General features: G+C 53.1%; 1 protein-coding gene across 2 annotated transcripts; it reads left to right on the forward strand.

The window, feature by feature from the left end:
* The first annotated feature begins 562 nt into the window (after nucleotides 1-562).
* Nucleotides 563-20,734, forward strand: SDC4 (syndecan 4). Of its 2 annotated transcripts, none has more exons than XM_006091406.3 (5): nucleotides 563-670; nucleotides 12,785-12,920; nucleotides 14,253-14,299; nucleotides 15,057-15,258; nucleotides 18,652-20,734. In XM_006091406.3, exons 1-5 carry the CDS (start codon nucleotides 602-604, stop codon nucleotides 18,801-18,803), a joined length of 606 nt encoding a protein of 201 aa, XP_006091468.1. In that variant the 5' UTR covers nucleotides 563-601; the 3' UTR covers nucleotides 18,804-20,734. The 2 variants fall into 2 exon arrangements, with proteins under 2 accessions (XP_006091468.1, XP_023611987.1); XM_023756219.1 differs by lacking the exon at nucleotides 563-670 and adding an exon at nucleotides 8,181-8,213.
* The last annotated feature ends 902 nt before the right edge of the window (nucleotides 20,735-21,636 follow it).

The following is a 21,636-nucleotide window of genomic DNA, read 5'->3' on the forward strand; positions in this document are numbered from 1 at the left end:
CTACTGTTTCATTAGAACACAGCCACACTCATTCTTTGAAGTATTTATTGGCTCTTTGAGCTACAACTCTAGAGTTTAACTAATTGTGACAAGAGGCCCTATGGCCGGCAAAGACTAAAATACTTAGTGTTCGCGCCCCGTTTGGGATGTCTTCCGTCCCCTCCGAGGGGAGCGTACGGGTTTGAAGGGTGCTGGTCCCGGTTTGAAGGGTGCTGGGTCTACATTGCCACCCCTGGGCAAGTCCTTCCTGTCCGTGGGCCTCAGTTTCCCCCGCTGTAAAATGAGAAGCTTAGACGCAATGATCTTTGGGGGCTGTCTAGCAAGGGATCAAGTCAATAAGGGGGGGGGGGGGCTCCTGGAGGACCGTGACTCGGTCGGTGGGGACCGGCTGACGCGCACAGGGCGGGTCCCTTGGGGTTTCCATCCCCGCGGGCGAGCGCTGCGCCCCGGAGGCCCAGCTTTCCCGGGGAATTCCTGGGGGAGGAGGGCAGGGGTGCGCGCCCGGGGGGCGGGGCGGGGCGGGGGCCGGCCACCGCCTATAAGGAGGGCCGGCTGAGGACCGCGGCCACTCGCCTGCGCGCCCTTCCCAGACCGCGACGCCATGGCCCCCGCCCGCCTGCTCGCGCTCCTGCTGCTCCTCGTGGGCGCCCGCGCCGCCGCCGCGGAGTCGGTAGGTGCTTGGAGATCCCCGAGGGGGCGGACCAGCACCTCCTTTGTTCCTGGGAGCCCGGGATCGGGGGGCTGCGTCACCCCTAAGGAGTTGCCGAGTCCGGGGAAACTTTGTTGGAAACTTGGTTCCGACCGAGGTCCCAGGGAGGCCCCGGTGGGAATGGGGGGCTCCTCCGCTTGCCGTGCGCCCCCACCCTGTTGCTCTTCCCGCCTCCCCGCTAGGCCTCGCCCCGCCGCGGGCTCCAGGCTCGGACGTGACTAAAGCCGGTGTCACCTTCCTCCCCCCGCACCCCTTCCCGCACCCCGCACCTTCCCTGGTGATCCAGGGACAGGCCCGGAGCCCGAGCCCTCCTCCTCGCCCCCCTCGCGCGGGAGCGGCAGCTCCCAGAACCCGAGATGCCTGGGGATGAGGGGCTACGAGTCCTCGGGAGGGGGAAGGAGTTAGGGTTCCGCGGCGCCCGGTTTCACACGCCGGTGAGTGGAGGACTGAGCCCTGACCTCACTCTGGCCGCAGCGTTGCCACTGGCTTGTGACTTGGGGCAAGGCCCTGCCCCTGCTGAGTCTCAATTTCCCCATCTGCACCGAGGGCTTGGGGGAGTGGGGCAGAAGGTGACAGTGCATCTTTAGGGTCCGTCTTTACAAAGTTGAGACTCTGATCTTTCAAGGGTGGACGGCAGGGATGGTTGGGGCTCAGCACTTCACCGCGGACTCCCCCCCCCCCCCGCCCCCGCCCCCACCTCCCTGACCTCCCCTGGGCTTTGTGTAAGAAGAGTGTTTATTTTTGCTCAATGCAGACGGGAAATCGAAGCACCCACCTTGAGTGAGAGTGAGGTGAAGGGGCCTGGGGAGAGGGGCCCTCCGTGGGCACGAAGAAGCCGTGCCTTCGTGCTGCCCACTGGTCCCCGTCCTAGTTTACAAAGCCCTGGGCCACCTGAAGCTCCATCCCAGCAGCCAGCTGGGGACAAGGGGGGCAACCTCTGGGAAGTTGAGGGCAAACGAATCTGCCTTCCAAGGGCCCGGGCTTTGTGCCCCCTTCCTGTCCTTAAACCCCGAGTCCCTGTTGTCAGTTCCTGCATGGGAATCCCATTTCTCTGGGCTTCCTTAGGAGAGAGTCGTTTCTGCAGGGCAGGCTTCGGGTGAGGAATGAATACGACCCTGAGCAATAACCCTCCAGCACAGTTTCGTGCTGCTGGTGTGCCTGGCAGTGTTCTAATCGCTGTCTAATGGCTGTTCTAATGGCTCTTCAACGACCTTAATTCTTGACAACCCTGTTTACTGCTCTTAAACTGGTCCTGAGGCTAGAAAGGTGAACTAACTTGTCCAGGGTCACACAGCTAATTAGGGGCTGAGCAGATTCTCCCAGCTCTCATCTTAACTTGTAGTCTGATGCTACTCTGAGTGGCTGCTGCTGTGACCCATCCGCGGATAACTCAAGGCTAATTTCGTGTCTAAAGATCTTGGGTTGTTCCAGCCTCAAGGAATTCTGAGGTGGAAGGTGATAACTCCCCCAAACTAGGGGCAACCTTGCCAGAAAGTTAGTGGCTGAGCCAGGACTCCATCCCAAGCCTGCTGCTCCCTGGTGCAGAGGTCCTTACCAGGCCCTGACGGATGTGTTGGAGTCCAGCAGTTGGGGAAGCATCCAAAGCAATGCCATGCTGGGTCCCATGGGCCTGGGCCATAGGAGAGGAAAGACCCTGGAGATTGTGAGGCCAGTGCATGGGCAATCACCTGCCAGTCTCCGCTCAGGGACTGCTGAGCCTGCAAGTCCTTGAGTGAGGAGCAGACAGCTGTGTCTCTGAAGGATGTGGTTTGGGGAGGGCTGTCAGCCCTGCGTGTGGTGACCCATCAGCTTGGGGAGAAGTCAGTCCTGAGCAGCTGCTTCCTGAGAGGTGTTCTTCTGTTTCGTCCTCACGGAGTGCTCCGCTTCCTGGCTAATGTCACTGACCTTCCGCCTCTAACTGGGTCAGAGGGCTTCCCCTTTTGGCCCCACCCCCCCTTTCCTCCCAAGGTTGTGGCCAGAAAAATCAGACCTCATCACAGTGGGTTCGACCAGTGGTCGGCAAACTGCGGCTCGTGAGCCACATTCGGCTCTTTGGCTCCACAAAATACCACGTGTGGGCGCGTAGGTACAGTGCGTACGTACAGTGCGATTGAAACTTCGTGGCCCATGCGCAGAAATCGGTTTTCAGCCTGGGCGAGTCTATTTTGAAGACGTACTGTTGATATTTGGCTCTGTTGACTACTGGGTTAGGCCATAGCGATGACCCGGCCAGCCCTTCTTTGTAAGGTGGAGAAAACGGGGCGCAGGGAGAGGGTTTGCTAATAGCAGTTATGATTTGCTCGGTGCTTTTCCTCCGCCAGGTTGGTATGTGGAAAGCACTCCTCAGAAAGAAAGCCTGTGGGGGTTGCACTGTGCCCACTCTACAGGCGAGGGAACTGAAAGCGGTAAAATGGGTACCACTTCAAGGTAGCAGAGAGCATCTACCATCAGAGTCTGTCCAGTAGCCCCTCCAATAGTGCTCTTGGGACCGCTCCCCAAATTTTAGGTGTAAGCCAAAGGCCTGCCCTCCCCTCGGATGGTTACCCCCACCCCCAGGTGCCACAAGCTTTGGGAAGTGAACCCGGGCTGAGCACCCTGCCTCTTCTCCATTTGGACGGGGCTTGCCATCCTAAACCAGTTCTTCCTGTCCAGCTGGGAGCATTCCCCTGAACTGCCTTCCTGCCACTCCCTCCCTGGCCAATTAAAGGCAGCCTTGTTTAGGGAGTCTCACCCCCACCTCCCAGGTGGGGCTGTCCAGGCCCAATTGGTTCTGGGGAATTGTCCCCCACCTACCAGTGTACTTTAGCTTAGAGATATTTCTGGTTTCCTTGAGAATTCTCTCCTTGATTGCATAGAAGTGGGGTTGGGGAGGAAGCCCAGGGTTCTAAGACCCTTGAGTGACCAGTGAGAGCTACCAAGCACCCAGGAGACTATTTGGGCCATAGTGTTGGGGCTGGGGAGTTCCATGAGGTTGAGTCCCTTTCCCTCTCCGGGTTGACATCCCCCATCTATCAAATGGGATTTGAACCAAATGGCCTCCAGAGCCCTTTCCAGCTCGGGTATTTTATTAATGGCTAAGTACCTACACTCTGAAAGGGCTTTGGAAACCATAAAGATATCTAAGATGTCTCAAAGAAAGTTACGTTTGGTGAGGGAATGAACTACTCCACCAAATTCTGAGTTGTGCCCCCCATCCCCTGCCCACACACGTGGACGCACCACTTCCACCCACACACACCGAGGCAGGAACTCTGCTGTTTCTTTTTAGTGAAACACCTGTCTGTAGTTAGTACTCAGGCAATGTTTGTATGAATGAATTCAAGTAATATTCAGGCATGTAACTTCATTCTAAACGGCGCACTGAGATGATTATTTAATACTGATGTGAATCCCCCCTGGTGTACTGTGAGATAGGCATGATTATCTCCATTTTTACAAGAAACTGATGCTCAAAGGAATGTAGTGGTTTGCCAAGGTCAGAACAAGGTCTGTGTGACAACGCTAGATGTTTGCCTTGATCGACCTCAGACAACATTCCAGATCAGGAAAGTGGCTGGGTTGAAGGTAGATGCCTTAGGTTCTACTTCTGAATTGCTGGGTGATCTTGAGCAATATGCCCTATCTCTGGATCTCAGGGTCCCCAACTCTAAAACGAAGAGGTTGGACCAGCGCCCTTCAGGGTCCTTCCTGTCCTGAGAGCCGACTGCTAGGGGGAGGAGCGCTCTCTTGGCCTTCCTGGTAAAGAGCCTGAACAAGAGAAGTTGGGGGTGGGGAGGGACATTCATCTCCTGCCATCCCCAGCTCCTGGAAACAGAGGGCTTTTCCAAGGACTTGGAGTGCTGAGCGGCCTGAATGAGGGACTGGGAGAGCCAGGCTGGGCTACTCGCCCCAGCTCCCTCCTGGGAGGAATTGACTCCTAGCTGTCCTCGGCCTCCTGGACTGCTGGGTGTGATTTCCAAATGACGTTTAAAATTGGGGAAAGGGGCTGGACGGGGCTCTGTGAGTCACTGGAGAAAAGCGGTAGCTGGCCTGGCTTGCCTGAGTCACCCATTCCTTTCCACCTCTCGGCTATAGGATGGCTCTGTGGTGGGGATGTTGCAATGGGCTCCAGAGTTTTACCTTGTCCTTTGAGAGCCTGTTAAAGAGTCAGCATCTCAGTGCCCAGGGCCTTGAGGGGACACACAAGTCCTTCACAGAGCCTGGCCCTGTGTGTGGACTTTGAAAGAAGAGAATTCAGCCAGTCCTCAAAATTGGTTATTTGGCCTCTGCTGAGCAGGTCTCCCTCCCTCCCTCCCTCCCTCCCTCCCTTCCTTCCTTTCGTTCTTTTCTTTCTGCAAAACTAAGGCTGCACCTGCTCTGAGTTTGTAGAGCAAAGCTGGTCCAGTCCAGATTGGATTTGGCCCCAGGAATCTTGGTGTGTTGGACGCCCCCCTCCTTGCTTCCCGAGACTGGCTAGAGGGCATTGGAACACTGGTTTGGAGTTGGGCAGACCGGACTCCAGAGGTGTGAAGTCCTACCTGACTCAACGTGGGCCCCTCACCCGCTCAGCTTCTTGGTCTGTAAGATCTGGATTGTGGTGAGGCTTGTAGATGACAAGACCGCAAATAAAGGCCCCAGTACCGTGCCGGTAGGAGGAGGTGTGCTAAGTGGCAGTGCCCTCTTTGTCCAGGCCATTTGGATGCTACCTGGTACCTTTGAGGAACCCACCCCCTTGGTCTCTGGGAAGCTTTTTCCCTTCCTCCCTTTCTAACCCAGAGCCACAAAGTGGTGAGGGAGGAGTCCAGGGTGGGGCTGATGGAGCCCAAATCTGATTTGTTTATCTTAGAAGTGGCTGTTTGCTAATTATCTGATGGGTTTATATTTAATCAAGAACCAGTTCCCGGCAGCACCACCCTCCTGGCCCAATCTGCAGGAACCCCTTGCTGAGCAGTTTGCAGCCTGGAAGGAGAGGGGGCAGGGGAGTTGTAAGGGCTAGACCACTGGGACACAGCCCAGGACTCAGGGTGCCCCTCCCGAGTTAGAGGACCATGTTAGAGGCTGAGGGAAGATCAGGCTCTGGGCTTTGGTGTGTGTGCCTGTGGTGGGGGGGATGGTGGACAGAAAGAGTCGTGTTCTGAAAAGCCAGTTTTTCTGTGTTTTCATTGCCTGGTGCCTAGAGAGGATGGAAGAGGAGGCATTTGTCAGCAGTTGGGGCCTGATTTAACCCTAGAAAGGCGTATGGCAAACCCAACCTCTCGGGCAGGTTTGTTATTAACTCGCTGCTGACCTTTGGGTGCCGCCCCACATCTCCAAGGGGCCTCTGGCCTGTCTGCTGGAGGCTGGGTGCCAGAACAGCCCGAGTCCCATCCCAGCTCTGCTTCTCACCCTTCAGCGACACACAGTTAGTTAATAAGTCACTTTGCCGATGGGAGCCCGTGTCCTCTATAAAACACCTGTGTCACTCGAGGGTCATAATCGGAGTTTGGCAAACTTGTAAAGTGCTGGCTTACGTTTAGTTTAGTATTACCAGCTAGACAAGGGTTCTTAACCTGGGCAGAGGCTGGCTTTGGAAAGGTGGCCTGTACCCATGTTGAAAATGTAAACCGATGGCTACAGTTCTTGGGGTTCAAAACTGTCTTCTTTCCAGAGGGCTCTAGGAGTCCCCCAAAGCTCACTCTGATCTGAACAGTTCTTTCTGGCTTTGGCCTTCTGCAGTCCCCCTACCTACCCCTCCCAGTTCCCACCCACCGCTGTGTCCCTGTTACTCCCCACTCCCACCCTCCCTCCAGGCCCTCCAACTCAGCCCCACCCCCTCACTCTGCACGTCCCCTTCCCAGTCCTTCAGGGCTGCCCCAGTTTTCTCTGGCACAGCAGAAGCGGCTGCTAGTCAGGTGACACCTGGGGTAATGGAAAGGGGAGGCAGGGAGAGGCTGGTATGTGTGGAAACAGTGACTTGATGGAGCCTGCTGGACATGGCCAGGCCTGCAGGGACTGGCTGTACCACTCCAGCCTGGGGGTATGGGGGCAGGGGTGACCAGTGGCTGGGCGAGTCACCAGGAGTAGGGGAAGCTGGGCTGAGATGTCTTTGGGACAGACTGACTTGGTCTGCAGCGGTGGCTTCCCCAAGTGGTGGGGGAGGCTTCGAAGGGGCAGGAAGCCAGTACCCAGAGCTGATCCAATCAGCTCAGACAAGGCTATCGACTCTGCTCTTGAGAACAGGGTGGCTTGCTCATGTCTTCCCCGCCATCCAGCAGGGACCTCTGGTCCAGGATCCGCTGCCTAGATTACAAACCCCAGCTTCAATGCACCTCTGTCTCCAGGGCCCGGCGGGAGCCAGCCCCTCCCGCTATCTCCACCGGTAATCGGAGCAGTGCCCAGCTTGGTTACCAGGCCTCAAGACAGAGGGAGGCTTGTCTCTTTGAGAACTGTCTTTGGTGGGGAAACCAAGGCCCAGAGAGGCAATCTTCCAAGATCGCCCAGGGAGTTAGTGACGGGTGTGACGTCAGCTCCTGACAGGGGGACATCCAGAGGCTCTAGAAGCTCCCTCCCCTGCCCCCATTCCTAGCTGGCACCTCAGGATCCTGGAGCCCTTGCTGTGGGAATGGGCTGCCCTGGGGTGGAGGCGGGGGAGGGCGGGCAGGGGTTTGGTGGAAAGCTGGCTGCTGGCAGTGCCAGGCCTGGCTACTCTCCTGAGTGATTGTGTTCCAGTAACCCGACCTCAGAGTGGGCAGAGCTGACATTCGAACCCCCACCCCACCCCACCCCCAGACCTGGCTTAACCCTTCAGGTACTACAGGCCAGGTTGTGTACTGGTGTGTGGCTGTTTTTGCCTTCTGTATATATATATATTTTAAATATATTTTATTGATTTTTTACAGAGAGGAAGGGAGAGGGATAGAGAGTTAGAAACATCGATGAGAGAGAAACATTGATCAGCTGCCTCCTGCACACTCCCCACTGGGGATGTGCCCGCACCAAGGTACATGCCCTTGACCGAATCGAACCTGGGACCCTTGAGTCCGCAGGCCGATGCTCTATCACTGAGCCAAACCGGTAGGGCTGTATATTTTTTTCATCCCCAAGTCTGGTCAGGATATACTCTGGTATCGAATTTTCAGTCATCTGCTTAGGACAGGTGCTCCAAGTTGTGTGACCTTGGGCAGGTCTCTGCCCATCTTAGGGTCCTTCTCCCTGCACAGTCTGAAGGGGACGTGATTGGTTGTGGAAAAGTCTCTGACCCAGTATAGTGTTTGTCCCTTCTCACTTTGCAAAGTATCTCCAACCACCTTCTTTCTAGCAATGGAATTGCTTTAACAACTTTTCCCAGTTCCCTCTGACCCTTTGACCATTAACCCCCTTATCCAGAAGGAAGACAGGTGGGGATTAATAACAGCCGCTATTCATTGAGCACCTGCTGTGTGCCAGGCGCTCCGAGCCCTAGTTACCAAAAGAGCAAACTGAGGAATCAAGATGTGAAGTAAGCCCCCAGACTCCTATAGTTTTGCTTATGAATCTGCTTTTTCAGGTAACTACTCTGGTGGAGCCTTCCTTTCTGCCGGGGCGTAGCGAGTCCTGATTGTGGCCCTCAGGTTTTGCTCATTCTGGGGGGGATGCCTGACCTTCAGAAGGGAGGTGGGGAAAGAGTGACTGTGTCAGTGGTCCCCTTCTGGAGATCTCCTGCCAGATCACTCTGCTGGGTGTAGTCACGGAGCCCAGGTGCTCACTAACCTGCCCCCCCACACCCATTGCCCTTCTGGTCTCACCTCCTGAAAGAAGGGTCAGGTGTGTCCCGGACCCTGACCCTACCTCCCGTAGGGAAGAGCCAGGTGGGGGAAGGCTCTCCTCCCTCCTCGAACCAGTTCAGAGTTAACCAAGCCCTGACCCTGAACTTCTCCCTGGTGCCCTAGCCAACTTTCTGTTCTTTTGTTTAAGCAATATCACTTTCAACTCTGTTTACTTGCTGGCCAGGGGAAAGGGTGCCCTGGAGGCCTGGCCTGGCAGTGTGGGCTGTGGGATTGGGGTGGAAAGGTGAAGCGTGGGTGGCAGTGAGACGTTTGGCTGTGGCTAAGACGTAGTCTTGAGAAAGATCTAGGATGGAATCCCAGCTCTGTCACACTCTAGCTCTGTGACTTCAGATGAATAACTCAACCGAACCTGCAAAATGGGTAGAACACCCTACCAGTTTGTGCCAACAAAACGAACTCGTATAGAGAAGAACCCGGCTTGGTGCCCGGCATGCAGAGGGCACGTGTGCTAGCCGCCCCAGCCCCCAGGCTTGTCCTGGGTGACAAAAGCTGTAGCATTTGGGGTAGGGTTGGGGTCCTTTTCCTAGCTTCATGCCTCTAGCCTAGGCACTGGAAGGGGGTATATCTGGAGTGACAGCAACTGCCGGTGGACCTGTTGAGACCCTTCGGGGCAGCCAAAACCCTGGAAGAGGGAGGGAGGACAACTGCAGCCCGAGCGCCAGGAGACCTCCGTTCCAAGTCCAACCCTGCCTCCAGCTGCTTGGGTGACCTTGGCCAAGCCCCTGGCCCTTTAATCTGTCTGCTGGCTTATAACGCGAGACGCTTGGGCTCGGTGGCCTCAGATACCTTCCGTTGGCAGGTGTTAGTCCCTTTAGAACAAAGCAGCACCTACCTCTCTTCTTTCCGCGGATAGTGTGGGGAAGCACTCAGCATCTCTAAGCCTCCAGGCACCAGCCCCAGGGCCGGCAGGTCCATGAGACCCAGGCCCCTGCCTTGTTCCCCTGGTGATATCTCTTGTGTGTCTGCGAGAGGGACAAAGACGGGGAGACCCGAGGTTCCCAGAGAGGATGCCTGTGCGTGAACACACGTGTGACTACATGTTCCCTGGGCAGGGATGGGGTGAGCTGAGGTGAACAGACCACATCCTTAGCCAGGAGCAGGGCGGGGTCCTTCTCTGATCAGGGCTGGGCCTGGCTGCTGGGTGGCCTGGTTCTCCAACGATACTCCAGGCTGAATGGGCCTTGCTGATAAGAGGGTGGGGAGAGGGTGGGCTATTGGCACCCCACCTCTACACTCAAAGGGATGATTACCCACAAGCCCCTGCAACTCAGTCCTGTCTTGCTGGCCTAGCCTTAAAGGGTCCTGCTGGAGTTGAAGAAGAACTTAATTTCCTGTTTCCTCTGATCAGCACACCTCACAATTCTGCCAAGCCACCTGACTTGCTGTAGGAGTGCACTCAGGCTCACCAAATGCAGCCTTTCGGGACCCCGTCCTTTTAGAGCCGGAACAGGTATCTAGTGGGGTCGAATCCTGACCATGCACTTGCCTCCTGGTGTGACCTTAGACAAGTCCTTTTTCCTCTCCAGGAACCTCGTATGAATATGAAGGGTTATGGATGACCAGGTGATCACAAAGAGGGCTGAACTGGGAATAAATCTGGTTCAGCCTCATTTTTGCAGATTTGGCTGCAGGAATGCCATGCCCACCCCCTCAGTCTTCATGTTACCAGCATAAGACGGGGTAGTTCCTATCAACCAATCAGTGTGCTAACCCTGGCTGTTTCGAAACACTCACATACTGGAAGGCAGGCTCAGAAGCAACATTATATGGCTCCTGGGGACAAGCAGGGGGAGGGAGGATCTCAGCCTGAAACAATCCCCGTCGGGACCCCGGCCGCTGTCTTGAGGACTGGAGCTCTGGCTCCTACAGCCAGTCCGAGCTTCAGGCCAGGCCAACAAGCGGCCATAGCACCATCTTTCCCTCCTCGGCTGCTTTGACCTCCACGGAACAGGGCTCCCTGGGTAGGCGGGCACTCTATGTGTGTCGTGTGTTTATGCAACTGGGTCTATGACATAGACTCTATGTGTATGTGGGTAAAGGCACAGGGGACCCATGCTTGGGTTCTGGTCCAGTGTGGCCATTATTGGCCTGTGTGAACTTGGGCAAGTGAGTTTACCTTTCTGAGCCCCCCCGCCCCTCCTCACCCCTTTTCCACTTCTGTGAAAAACACATCTATTTGCAGAACCACTTCATGCTAAGTGCTTAGCTAGGCAAGCCACGGAGGTCCTGCTCTCAGGTCCTGGGCCCCAGAGGACAGGGACCCCTCCCCAGGGACCAGCACCTTGTGCAATCGCGGAGAAGCCTTACTTTTGAGCTGCCAAACCAAAGCCGCAGGCACAGGGCTGTGCGCGGGGGCTGGAATTCCAATGCCAGCGGCTCAACAGCTCCTGATTCCCCAGTCATGAAGTCATCCCTAACCCCTTCTGGCTCCCCACCCCCACGTGTGCCAAGCGGTCAGCAAAGATTCTCCCCTCCTGTGGGAGGTGCGGTGCCTCCCCACTGCCTTCCTCCCAGCCTGGCCCGCTCCCTTTCCAGACTCCAGCTTATGCCCTCGTGGGAGTGGAAGAGGGCCTGACAGGTTCCGCCCACCTCTGCCCGGAAACCAGCGGAGGGAGTGCAGGAGGCTCCTGGGCCCTTCCTGCAATGGCAACCTTGTCTGAGGAACCAGCATTCCTTCCTGGGCTCCCCTGGCAGTCTTGGTGGGTGAAGGACAACCTGGGCATCAGAAACCGAGACTGGCCTCTTTGGTCTGTGAGCTATGTAGCTAACTCACTGTGTGAACTTGGGCCAGTCACTGACTGTCCGGGGCTAGTATTCTCTCAAATTCTGTGAAATGAGAGGACAGGACGTCCCTGGCCTCTCTCCAGCTGGTATTCTGTGGTTCTGAGCAGCACCCTGACCTCCTGCAGTTAGGGGTTCTGGGAAAGAAGATGAGACACTATTGCGGCGGGGGGGAGGTGTTCAGCCTTCCTAAGAGCTCCCACACATCTACTCTGCCACCAACACTTAATCAAAACCCTAACCCTAGCCCTAACCGGTTTGGCTCAGTGGATAGAGCGACGGCCTGTGGACTGAAGGGTCCCAGGTTTGATTCCAGTCAAGGGCATGTACCTTGGTTTCGGGCACATCCCCAGTAGGGAGTGTGCAGGAGGCAGCTGATTGATGTTTCTCTCCCATCGATGTTTCTAACTCTCTATTCCTCTCCCTTCCTCTCTGTAAAAAATCAATAAAATATATTTTTTTAAAAAACAAACCCTAACCCTTCTGGCAAATAGTAGACACTTTAATATTTGAATTAATTAGTGCAATCATGAACTTGGCTCAGGACTGCTGTTCTGTGGGCAGACAGAACCTTAGCCCAGGAGCTGAGAGGAAGGTCGGGAGCCCAGTAGCTAATGTCCTATAGGACCTTGAGAAGGTTCTTTACTTCCCTGGCTAGGCCTCTGTTACTTTCCTTTTAAAAGCTTCTCGGTCGGGGTGGACCTAAGATTCTGTTGTGACCAGTGGGTCCCCATGGGTAGGGGCTGAGCGACACTGATGGGTGCTGGAGCAGGGGGTCCCTGAGGCAGGAACTGTGCCGCCCCCTGTCCCGCACAGTGTTGGTGGCAGAGTAGATGTGTGGGAGCTCTTGGGAAGGCTGAACACAAGCGTGTGTTTATGCACTCCTGACTCACTAGGTCTGGGCAACGCCCTGACCTGAGGCTGTCCCAGGGTGTGGGTGAGCCAGCCCTGCCTGTCCCAGCCAAGTCTGACTCAGCTGGGAAAGGGGTCCCAGAGCCAGCAGCCCTCTCCACCGGGGTGAATCAGCTCAGCGGCATCACAGAACTCTGGCATAGGGTATCCTCCGCCGGCCTGTGTGGGTGGGAACACTGGCTCTGAAGTCAGGCGGCCCGACATGGAATCCTCACTCCTCCATCGGCCACTTCTGTCACCGAAAGAAAATGATTTGATGTCTTTAATGCCCACGTTCCTTGCTTGTAAAATAGGGTTAAAGTTAAAGAACAGGCCCCGACACATAGCAAGTGCTTAGTAAATGGTACCTGGTACTGTATTTACATTCTGATTATTACCACCTTTATTATTTATGGGAAAGAGACTTGCCTTAAGGCCCCACGCAAGTTGGAGGCCAGGAGGAGTCCAGGACCCAGGACTCTAGGCCCTGGCCTGGTCCCCTTCCAGCGCCTCAGTTTACTTTCTCGAATGCCCTTTTCACTGCCTTTTAGGGCTCAGGGGGCTGTTATAGACCACTATGGGGGCTATCGGCTGATCTGTCTCCTTTTTTTTACCCTAGATCCGAGAGACCGAGGTCATCGACCCCCAAGACCTACAAGGCCGATACTTTTCCGGACCCCTACCAGACGACGAGGACGCGGGGGAGCCCGGGCAGGAACTCGATGACTTTGAGCTGTCTGGCTCTGGAGATCTGGGTATGGAGGGTGCAGTGGGCAGGCCGGGGGCACGGGGCTGGAGGGAATGTTTGCTCTCCTCATGGGAGGGTGACTTTTGTGGGGATTTTCCTAGAGTGCTCCTCCCTGCTCAAATAAGAGGAAGCAAAGTAACTGGATCAGCCATTTCCACCCCTGAGACCCTCCCTGGTTGTTTGTAGCTCTAGGTTTTCTGAGCAGCAGCCTGGATTGTCCACCTAGGCCAGCGGTTCTCAACCTGTGGGTCGTGACCCCTTTGGCGGTAGAACGACCCTTTCACAGGGGTTGCCTAAGATCATCCTGCATATCAGATATTTACATGACGATTCATAACAGTAGCAACATTGCAGTTATGAAGTAGCAATGAAAATAATTTTATGGTTGGGTCACAACATGAGGAACTGTATTTAAAGGGCCAGAAGGTTGAGAACCATTGACCTAGGACGTAGTGAGAGTGGGGTGATGTGGGAAGAACTGAGTGTTTTCCTTCCTTTGAAAAGGAAAAAGACCTGGGGGTGTATCAGGGCAGAGGTGTGGGTGGGAAATCAAGAATAAGCCCTTGCTTCAAAGGGAGTGGGAGTGGGTGAAGGCACCCCGGCTTCTTGGGGCTGGACCTGGAGCTAGGGTCTTGTGTGGTCCTTGGTGACCTCCTGGCCCTAAATGCTGGACTAGACAGCTACTAGGAAACATCCCTACTGTGTGCAGGGTGGCAGAATGATTCAAAGCTTGAGCTTTGGAGTCACATAGTCCTGAGTTCAAACTGTCAGCCTGTTGCCTCTGAACCTTGGTTTTTAAGTCTGTAAAATGGGAAGAGAAATGACATTACATCTGTGTTTTGGGCACTGTACTCACTTGAAGTTCTGCACATACCGAGTGCTAAGTAAATGTTTTAATATTGCAATTCTACTGTTTAATATTGCCATCTGGAGTCTTGCCTTTTCAAATGAGGCCCCTGGGGATCTTGTTAAAATGTAGAGTCTGGTTCAGTGGGCCCTGAAATTCTGTATTTCTCACCGGTCCCTCAGGTGTGCTGTTGGTCCCTGGATCCACCCTTTACTGAGCAAGGGGTTAGAGTTGACAAAGCATCTGTCCAGCTACCAGCTCACCATTCCTCACCATTCCTCACCATCCCGGGAAAGAGCCGGGGAGGCAGGTGTCAGGACCCCCATTTTACAGATGAGATGACTGAGGCTGGAGTGGAAACGGGTCACTTGCTGGACATTGAGCATTTGGGAGCTGCTTATAAGTGTGGTCTCCCAGCAGCCATGGCTGAAAGAGGGTCATTCATTTGGGGGTAACTGACCTCACACTCACACAGTCTTTCTGAACTTACAGATGACTCCGAGGACCCCAAGGTCTTCCCCGAAGTAATCCAACCCTTGGTAAGTAACCGCATGCCTTGCTTCTCCCCCTGCTCTTCTGTAACACCTGTTGAGAGGGGCAGACTGAGGGTGTGACCTCACTCTGCAAGAAGACGTTTATTTGTGACCCTGGGATCCTTGGGGGCAGGCACAACTGTGGTCATGGGTAGGCCATCTTTCCTACAAGGATAATCACTCAACATTTAGATGTGTTTCCAGTCCCTTTTCTGTGCTTTTATGGGTATTCTGTGCCATACATTTTTTACTTAAAGTGGTCATGAGTATTTCCCCACATAATTAAATATTCTTCCTGTTTTTAGAGGCTGCATGATTATAGTTCACCCAGCTCCCCTGATTGATGGAAAAGTTGTTTATAACTTTTTGATATTCTGAAATTATAACACCACAGCAAACATCTGATACAACTATCTGATTAGCATCTTAAGGCAGAGTCCCAGAGGCAAAATTGCTGCCTCAATGGGCAAGCAATTTCTGCAGTTTGGCTAAACCTTCCCTCCAGAGTGGTTACTCTTAAAATACCCACTGAGCAGCCGTGAGTGGGGACGCCTGCTTCCTTGTGCCCTTGGTCACATTCATTCCCATTCTGAGAGACTAACTAGAAACGTCGTTGAGGTTGTGGCTGACTCCTGCTCCAGGGCCACATGGTTCAGTCAGCAAGAAGGCAGAACCAGATTCCCCGCCTGGCTGAACGTCCCTGTCCCCTGCCCTGGGTCTCTCCCCAGACTGTACTGAGCCTTTCTCTTCTGTCCCCATCCAGGTGCCCTTAGATAACCACATTCCTGAGAGGGCAGGGCCTGGGAGCCGGGTCCCCACCCAACCCAAGGAACTGGAGGAGAATGAGGTCATCCCGAAGGGGCTCTCACCGCCGCTTGAAGGGAACGAGGATGTGTCCAACAAGGTGTCCATGTCCAGCACTGCCCAGAGCACCAACATCTTTGAGAGAAAAGAGGTCCTGGCGGGTAAGGTTCCTGCTCCTCACAGGACGGGGAGGGCTCAGTGGGAGGCAGTGCCTCAGGCAGGGGCACCTTACAGCCACACTCAAGGCGTCCCACCTTAAAGGACTACACCTCTTTAAGGTGGGGTTCAGGGGGGCTGTGACTGTGCAGCCTGGTGGAGGGGGAGAATAATTGCACATCAAAGTCTTCTAAAGAATAGACAAGCTGAGTCATTCACTTGCCTTAAATCCCTCTCTTATTTTCAAAGCATTTTCACCTCCTGGGTTTGGTACTTAGGGATTTAATTATTAAAAGTCAACATTCTTTGAAAACCTCCCTTGAAAGCCCAGACACTCCTTAGGATTAGGCTAGCTCCCCCCACCCCCCACCTCCCCCTACCCCCGACTCTATCACCTGACAGGCTTCTGACCTTGGCTGAGAAGCTTTTGAACCTCAGTGGAGATGAGCCTCCATTTCCTCCTCTCTAAATGGGGACAATGACACCTCCTTAGGTTGGTACAACGACTCCATGGAAAATAGAATCTGAAATAACTAGGCAAACTCTAAGGGGCTATTCTGATTTGTTAGTATGATATGGTAACTTAAAATATGAGGTCAAGGTGAGAGGCAACAAGGGTTTTATTTGAGATCCAAAAGAATAGCTAGTCGGGAAGCACCGATTCAGGCTCAAATAGTGTTCCGAGTAGGAGGTGAAGGCAAGGGGGATTTATGAAAAAGGGAACGGGAATAATTACATGAATAGAAGGAAAGAGTGCCTATGGGTGTTATATACGCTAAGGAAACAGATAAACTAGCATAGTAATGTTAATTCTAAAGAATGCCTTTCATTTTCAGTCATGATATCTGCTTTCCTATTATCTTTGCAAACAGTTGCTTGGAATACAATGCTGCTTTAGGCCCAGTCCTTCCAAAGGTTATTTTGTCCACTTTTAACATTGCAAAGGTTTGAAGAGTAACACCTGCAAGGCAGTTTCTCTAGTGTGGCAACTCCGGCTCCATTTTTTAAAAAAATATATTTTTATTGCTTTCAGAGAGAGGGAGAGATAGAAACATCAATGATGAGAGAGAATCATCCATTGGCTGCCTCCTGCACGCCTCCTACTGGGGACCAGGCCTGAAACCCGGGCATGTTCCCTGACCCAGAATCAAATTGTGACCTCCTGGTTCATAGGTTGACGCTCAACCACTGAGCCACACCGGCTAGGCCAAAGAAAGGATCTTGCCTACACCTGGCAGATGAGGCTCCTGGAAGTCTAACCCCAGGTGACTTTGGGCCCATCTCAGCCCTGACCCTGGGCCCCTGGTACCTGAGCCAATGCTCTTTTTATTTTTCCTTCACTACTTTCTGTGTGATGCACGGCAGGGGGTGGGAGGGGGGTGCTGTCAGAACTAGAGGAGCCCTTAGAGACCATTTAGTCTTTTAAGTTTCTTCCAGGGCTCTTTGGTTGAACTGTTTTAAAGCCTCCCCCACCTTTCTTCAACCACAGTTTCATTTTCAGCTGCATGTGTGGAATTCACAGAAGGTTTTGCTTTTACCAACTATGGGTTCTATGCCTTTTTTTCTTAATGGCTTAAAAAAACAAACCATAAAAGTGGCTTTAAAAACCACTGATCTATTCTAAGCAACTGTTTCTTATACAGGGGAAGCTGATGCCCAGAGAAGGCAACCCACTGGCCTTGGGTCACATAGCCAGAGGCAGGATGAAGTTAGGTCCTCTCTGACATCTTGCAGCAGAGAAAGCTACCAGTACACGATCTTCATGTGAAGTGATGTTGTTGAGCTCGCTGAGGCAGGGCCCTCCCATCCCACCTTTTTGTTTTACTTTATTTTAAAATATATTTTTATTGATTTCAGAGAGGAAGGGAGAGGGAGAGATAGAAACATCAATGATGAGAGAGAATCATTGACCAGCTGCCTCCGGCATGCCCCCTACTGAGGATCCAGCCCACAACCAGGGCATGTGCCTTTGACTGGAATCAAACCTGGGACCGTTCAGTCCGCAGGCCAACGCTCTATTCTCTGAGCCAAACCAGCCAGGACCCATCCCACCTTTTTAAACAGCACCTGGGAGTTTATCGAGTGCTTGCTATGTGCATGTGATTCGTGTTCTCCTCTCATTAGAGTCCCCACAACAACCCTATCAGATGGGTATGGTTATCGATTCTGTTACAGAGAAGGAAACGATGTCTCTGAGAAACCAAATCACTTGTCCAAAGTCATAAAACCAGAAAGTGGCAGACCTGGCATTTGAATCTAGGACCACAGTCACTTCTAAGACTGTAATTGAACTTTGACCTTGTGGGGAGTCCCAGCACAGAACTACTAGAGGAGCTGGGGTCCTCGGAGGGAAAGGTGCGGATGACAAGAATGGGGTTGGCACTCGAAATCCTTTTCCTGGCATCTCCTGGGGGCACTTTGTTGCTGCTTTTCATAGAGTTTTAGACAAGAAAGAACCTTCCTTGGCTCCCGTGGCCCCATTCTCTGTATAGCTTTGGAGTGTGTGCAGGGACAGAAAATTAATCTCCTTAGCCTGAGTAAGTCCGAATTAGGGGACTCAATCTGCCACAGAAAGGAATCCATGAGACATCCCTGCCCCCTCCACAAACGAAAGGAGCCATTCTGGCCTCTTGGCCGAGTACAGAGGACATCCTGGAGTTAGGAGCCCACATCTGCCTGACCCTGGCCAGCTGCCCCGGGGCTGTGCTCTCCTCTGAGCCCAGCTGTGTGTGTCATTTACTGTTGCATCAGGCGCGACTCAGGGTGCTAGGGATGCAGATAGAAACCACAAACATTTACAGTTTATGATTTTGATTTTGCAATGGGTGAGATGAAGGAACTTAAAGTCACACAACCTGTAAGTGGGGGGGATGGGAGGAGACGCTAGGCCTTAACCACTGATCATAGACCACTATCTATAATTATCTAGGACACAGGATGGACATGATAGTGTGTTACACCTGTGCATGGTAGCATATACACTCTCTATAGAAGTGTAGGCCGGCATGTGTACAGGGAGGGGCACACAGGCACAGCTAGAGGACTGCAGTAAGTGTATGTCTGTGACCATTTCCACAGCCGCAGTTTTTCTTGTTTCTGGCTCAGTTAGGGCTAAGCTGCTCCTGGGGAGTCGACCTGGTGTTTGGACAGAGCCAGCTTTGGACTCGGACAGATGGGGGTTGGAATGGTGGCTTTGCCACTCTGGCCCTATGGTCTTCAGTGACTCCCCATGACCCCTTCTCATAAGTGAGGCCGTGAGGATCAAATAAGACCTCAGCGTGCAGGGCTCAGGCGGTGTGATGGTGAGGATGTCTCGTCGTAAGAGAACCAACTAGACGTGGGAGGGTACCCGAAGGCCTGAGGAGCCGCTCTCACCTTGCTGTCCCTTTCCCCTCCAGCTCTGATTGTGGGCGGCACCGTGGGCATCCTCTTTGCCGTTTTCCTGGTCCTGCTGCTGATGTACCGCATGAAGAAAAAGGACGAAGGCAGCTACGACCTGGGCAAGAAGCCCATCTACAAAAAAGCCCCCACCAACGAGTTCTACGCCTGAAGCTTCCTCATGGACACCGGCTTGGACTTGAGGGGGGCGAGAAGCCGGAGGATTTTGGAGGGTGGACTTTAGAGTAGGGGGAGGACAACCTAATACTGACCTGTCAGCATCTTCAGCTCTGATTCCATTGTAAGGGACGGGAGACACATCATCTGTTCCTGCCTGCCTCGGGATTTGCTGGGTCTCCATGGTCCCAGCAGAAAAAAATGAGGCTCAACTTGGCCTTTCCAAAGGCGAGTCTAGGATTGCATTATTTCTGCATCTTCCAGTTTAGAATCTAGGCCCTGCTTAGAGCCCGTACTGACCACGCCTCATCCAGAGCCCCTCTGAGGCTGTCGAATGAGTCCTGCTGGAGGTCTGTCTCCAGCGCCTTCCTCCCTGCCCTGCCCTTTCATAGCCGGCCCCTCTGCCAGGAACTGGGAGAAGGAACTAGAACCATCCGCACCTTGAGATGTGCCCATCGACGGGCACTGTGTCCACACTACAGGAGTCTCTGTGGTATACCTTGGGCCATTGGGCTCTTTAAGTGACTTTTGGAAATCAACCTTTTTTATTTGGGGGGGGGGGGGCTGAAAGTTCATATTGAAATGGGTTTGTAGAATTTTTGTAAATCTATTTTTAGTGGGGTTTTTTTTGTTTTTATTTTTGTTTCAACAGTTCATTCCTTTGTGTAGTCTCTGCCTGGGCAGGAGTGCACAGGTGCCGAGGCCGTCTCTGCTCTCTTGCACATTTCCACCGTACCTGCTAAGTTTGTATTTAATGGTTGTTTGGTTTTGTTTTTTGGTTTTTGGTTTCTGTTTCTCGAAAATGAGAGAAGAGCCGGAGATATGATTTTTATTTTTTATTTTTATTTTTTACTATTTATAGCTTCCGACAGGGCCTCGCTTTTCTGTTTTCCTTCAAGTCCCCTCCCCATTTCATCAGACTTTACAGTCCTCTGCTCATGACTTTGACCCTTTCTGAAGCTGCTTCCTCTAAGAAGTGGATTTTGCTGAGACATAGTTTTTTAGCAGATCCCAAATATATAACGTAAGGGATGGTGGGATATTTGTGTCTCTTTTCTAGTAATATATTATTATTCTTTCTTGGTTCTAGAAAAATAGATAAATATATTTTTTCAGGAGATAGTGTGATATTCCCATTTGAAGTTGGCTGGGCGGTTGAGTGAGTGAATTTTTATATGGTTGAGGGAGGTTTTTGCCTGTTTCTCTTGCCCCGTTCCTGGTGCCTTTTCACGGGGCTAGAATAGTTGAGGGTAGATAGTTCTGCCTTCCTTTTAGCTTCTGCTTTGAACTCAGCTGGTGTTCCTCATTTCTCCAAATTTAAGAGAAAATTGGAGAGCTGTGCTAGCCAATACAGTAACCACCAGCCACAGGTGGCTAAGTCGATTAGAATTACATCAAGTTAAAAACCCATTCCTCAGTCACACTAACCGCATTTCAAGTGCTCAGTTGCCACGTGTGGCTAGTGGCTACTGTAGTGAGCAGGCAGGTCGAGGCCATTTCTGTCTGTTGGACGGCACTGCTGGAGAGCTAAGCTGGCTTAGCAGTCACAGCCCCAGCTTTGCTGGCGTGACCTTTGTCTTCCTGGGCAAAGGACGGGGTTGGGGAGGGCTGATTACGCCCTAGCTCGGAGCCTGTTACCCATGACCTTCCCTTCCAGAGAGGAGGGCTTGGTGGCCTCGCCTGGATAGGCTGCATTTTCTGACCCCACTGGCTGGGGTGGGGGGAATCAGCCTCACTTCCTGAACCCTGAACCCCCACAACCCAGGGTTCCCAGCTGGCTGGGTCCTCTTCTCCATCCCCCACCCACCCATCCCCAGGTCCTTTCCTCTGGCTGTGTTGGACGTGAGCACCTCTTGTAGCCCTTCACACTGTTGTCTGTTACTGACTTTTTGATAAAGAGATAATAAAACCTGATACTTTCTAGATCGCCTGCCTCTGTGGTTTTAAAGTTCATAAGAAGTTCTCTCCGGGCTGTTTCCCTTGGCTTCAGTGGCGCTTGAGATGACTGCCCTGCCCAAATGCCCTTTGGGGAGGCAGAGATGTGGGAAGCCAGGAAAGGCCTGGAGAGGATGGAAGAAGTGGGAGCGTGCACCCCGTGGCCTGCAGGGCACGCACGCCTACCTCTGTGTTGCATAGATGGTACCGTGTTTAACAAACAAACATACAAAAGTCCTTGGATTAGTTGCCAACTAGGAATGAGGCCATTTCCCATCAAAATCCAGATTCCTCACTTCTCTTGGGGAAAAAGATTTGACAACTCTCAGGCAGCATGGCAACAATTAGCTGCTGACAGGCAGGAGCCCACCTACACGTGGATTCTCAATCTCGACACAGACTGTCCACCAGCTTCACTCACGTCGTCAGCTTGGCCTCAGCGGGCATTGTAACTGGCAGACTCTAGACAATTCTTTTGATCCTTGATCCTCACAGCAACGCTGGGAGGTGGGTAAGATCCTTTTTACCTAGCAGACCACCAGCAAGTCCATTCTGTGCTTAACACCTGAACTCACTTAATCGTCACAATTCCGCACAGTAAGGTCCTGTTAGCACCCCCATTTTACAGATGAGGAAACTAGCTAAGAGGTTAAATAACTCGCCCAAATTGACACAGCTACCAATGGATTCAGACCCTGGCTGGTGGGCTCCAGAGTGCTCACAATCACACTATCCAAGGGTTTGTGTCAGGGTCCCTTCACTGGGGCTGCTCCGGCCCCACAAACCCCCTCTGAAGCAAAGAGTCTGGTCTCAAAGCTCTTCTGAGACCCCTGCCACACTTGGTTTTCCTGAGCCCCAGGAGGCTCGAGGGGTCTCTGCTCCTTGTAACTGGA

The sequence above is a fragment of the Myotis lucifugus genome, unplaced genomic scaffold, assembly GCF_000147115.1.
Source record: "Myotis lucifugus unplaced genomic scaffold, Myoluc2.0 scaffold_90, whole genome shotgun sequence".
Lineage (NCBI taxonomy): Eukaryota > Metazoa > Chordata > Mammalia > Chiroptera > Vespertilionidae > Myotis > Myotis lucifugus.

Coding starts and splice junctions, on each gene's coding strand:
- SDC4 (XM_006091406.3), top strand. CDS start 602: ATGGCCCCCGCCCGCCTGCTCGCGCTCCTGCTGCTCCTCGTGGGCGCC. Junction 12,921..14,252: donor GTCTGGCTCTGGAGATCTGG/GTATGGAGGGTG, acceptor CTGAACTTACAG/ATGACTCCGAGGACCCCAAG. Junction 15,259..18,651: donor GAGAAAAGAGGTCCTGGCGG/GTAAGGTTCCTG, acceptor TTTCCCCTCCAG/CTCTGATTGTGGGCGGCACC.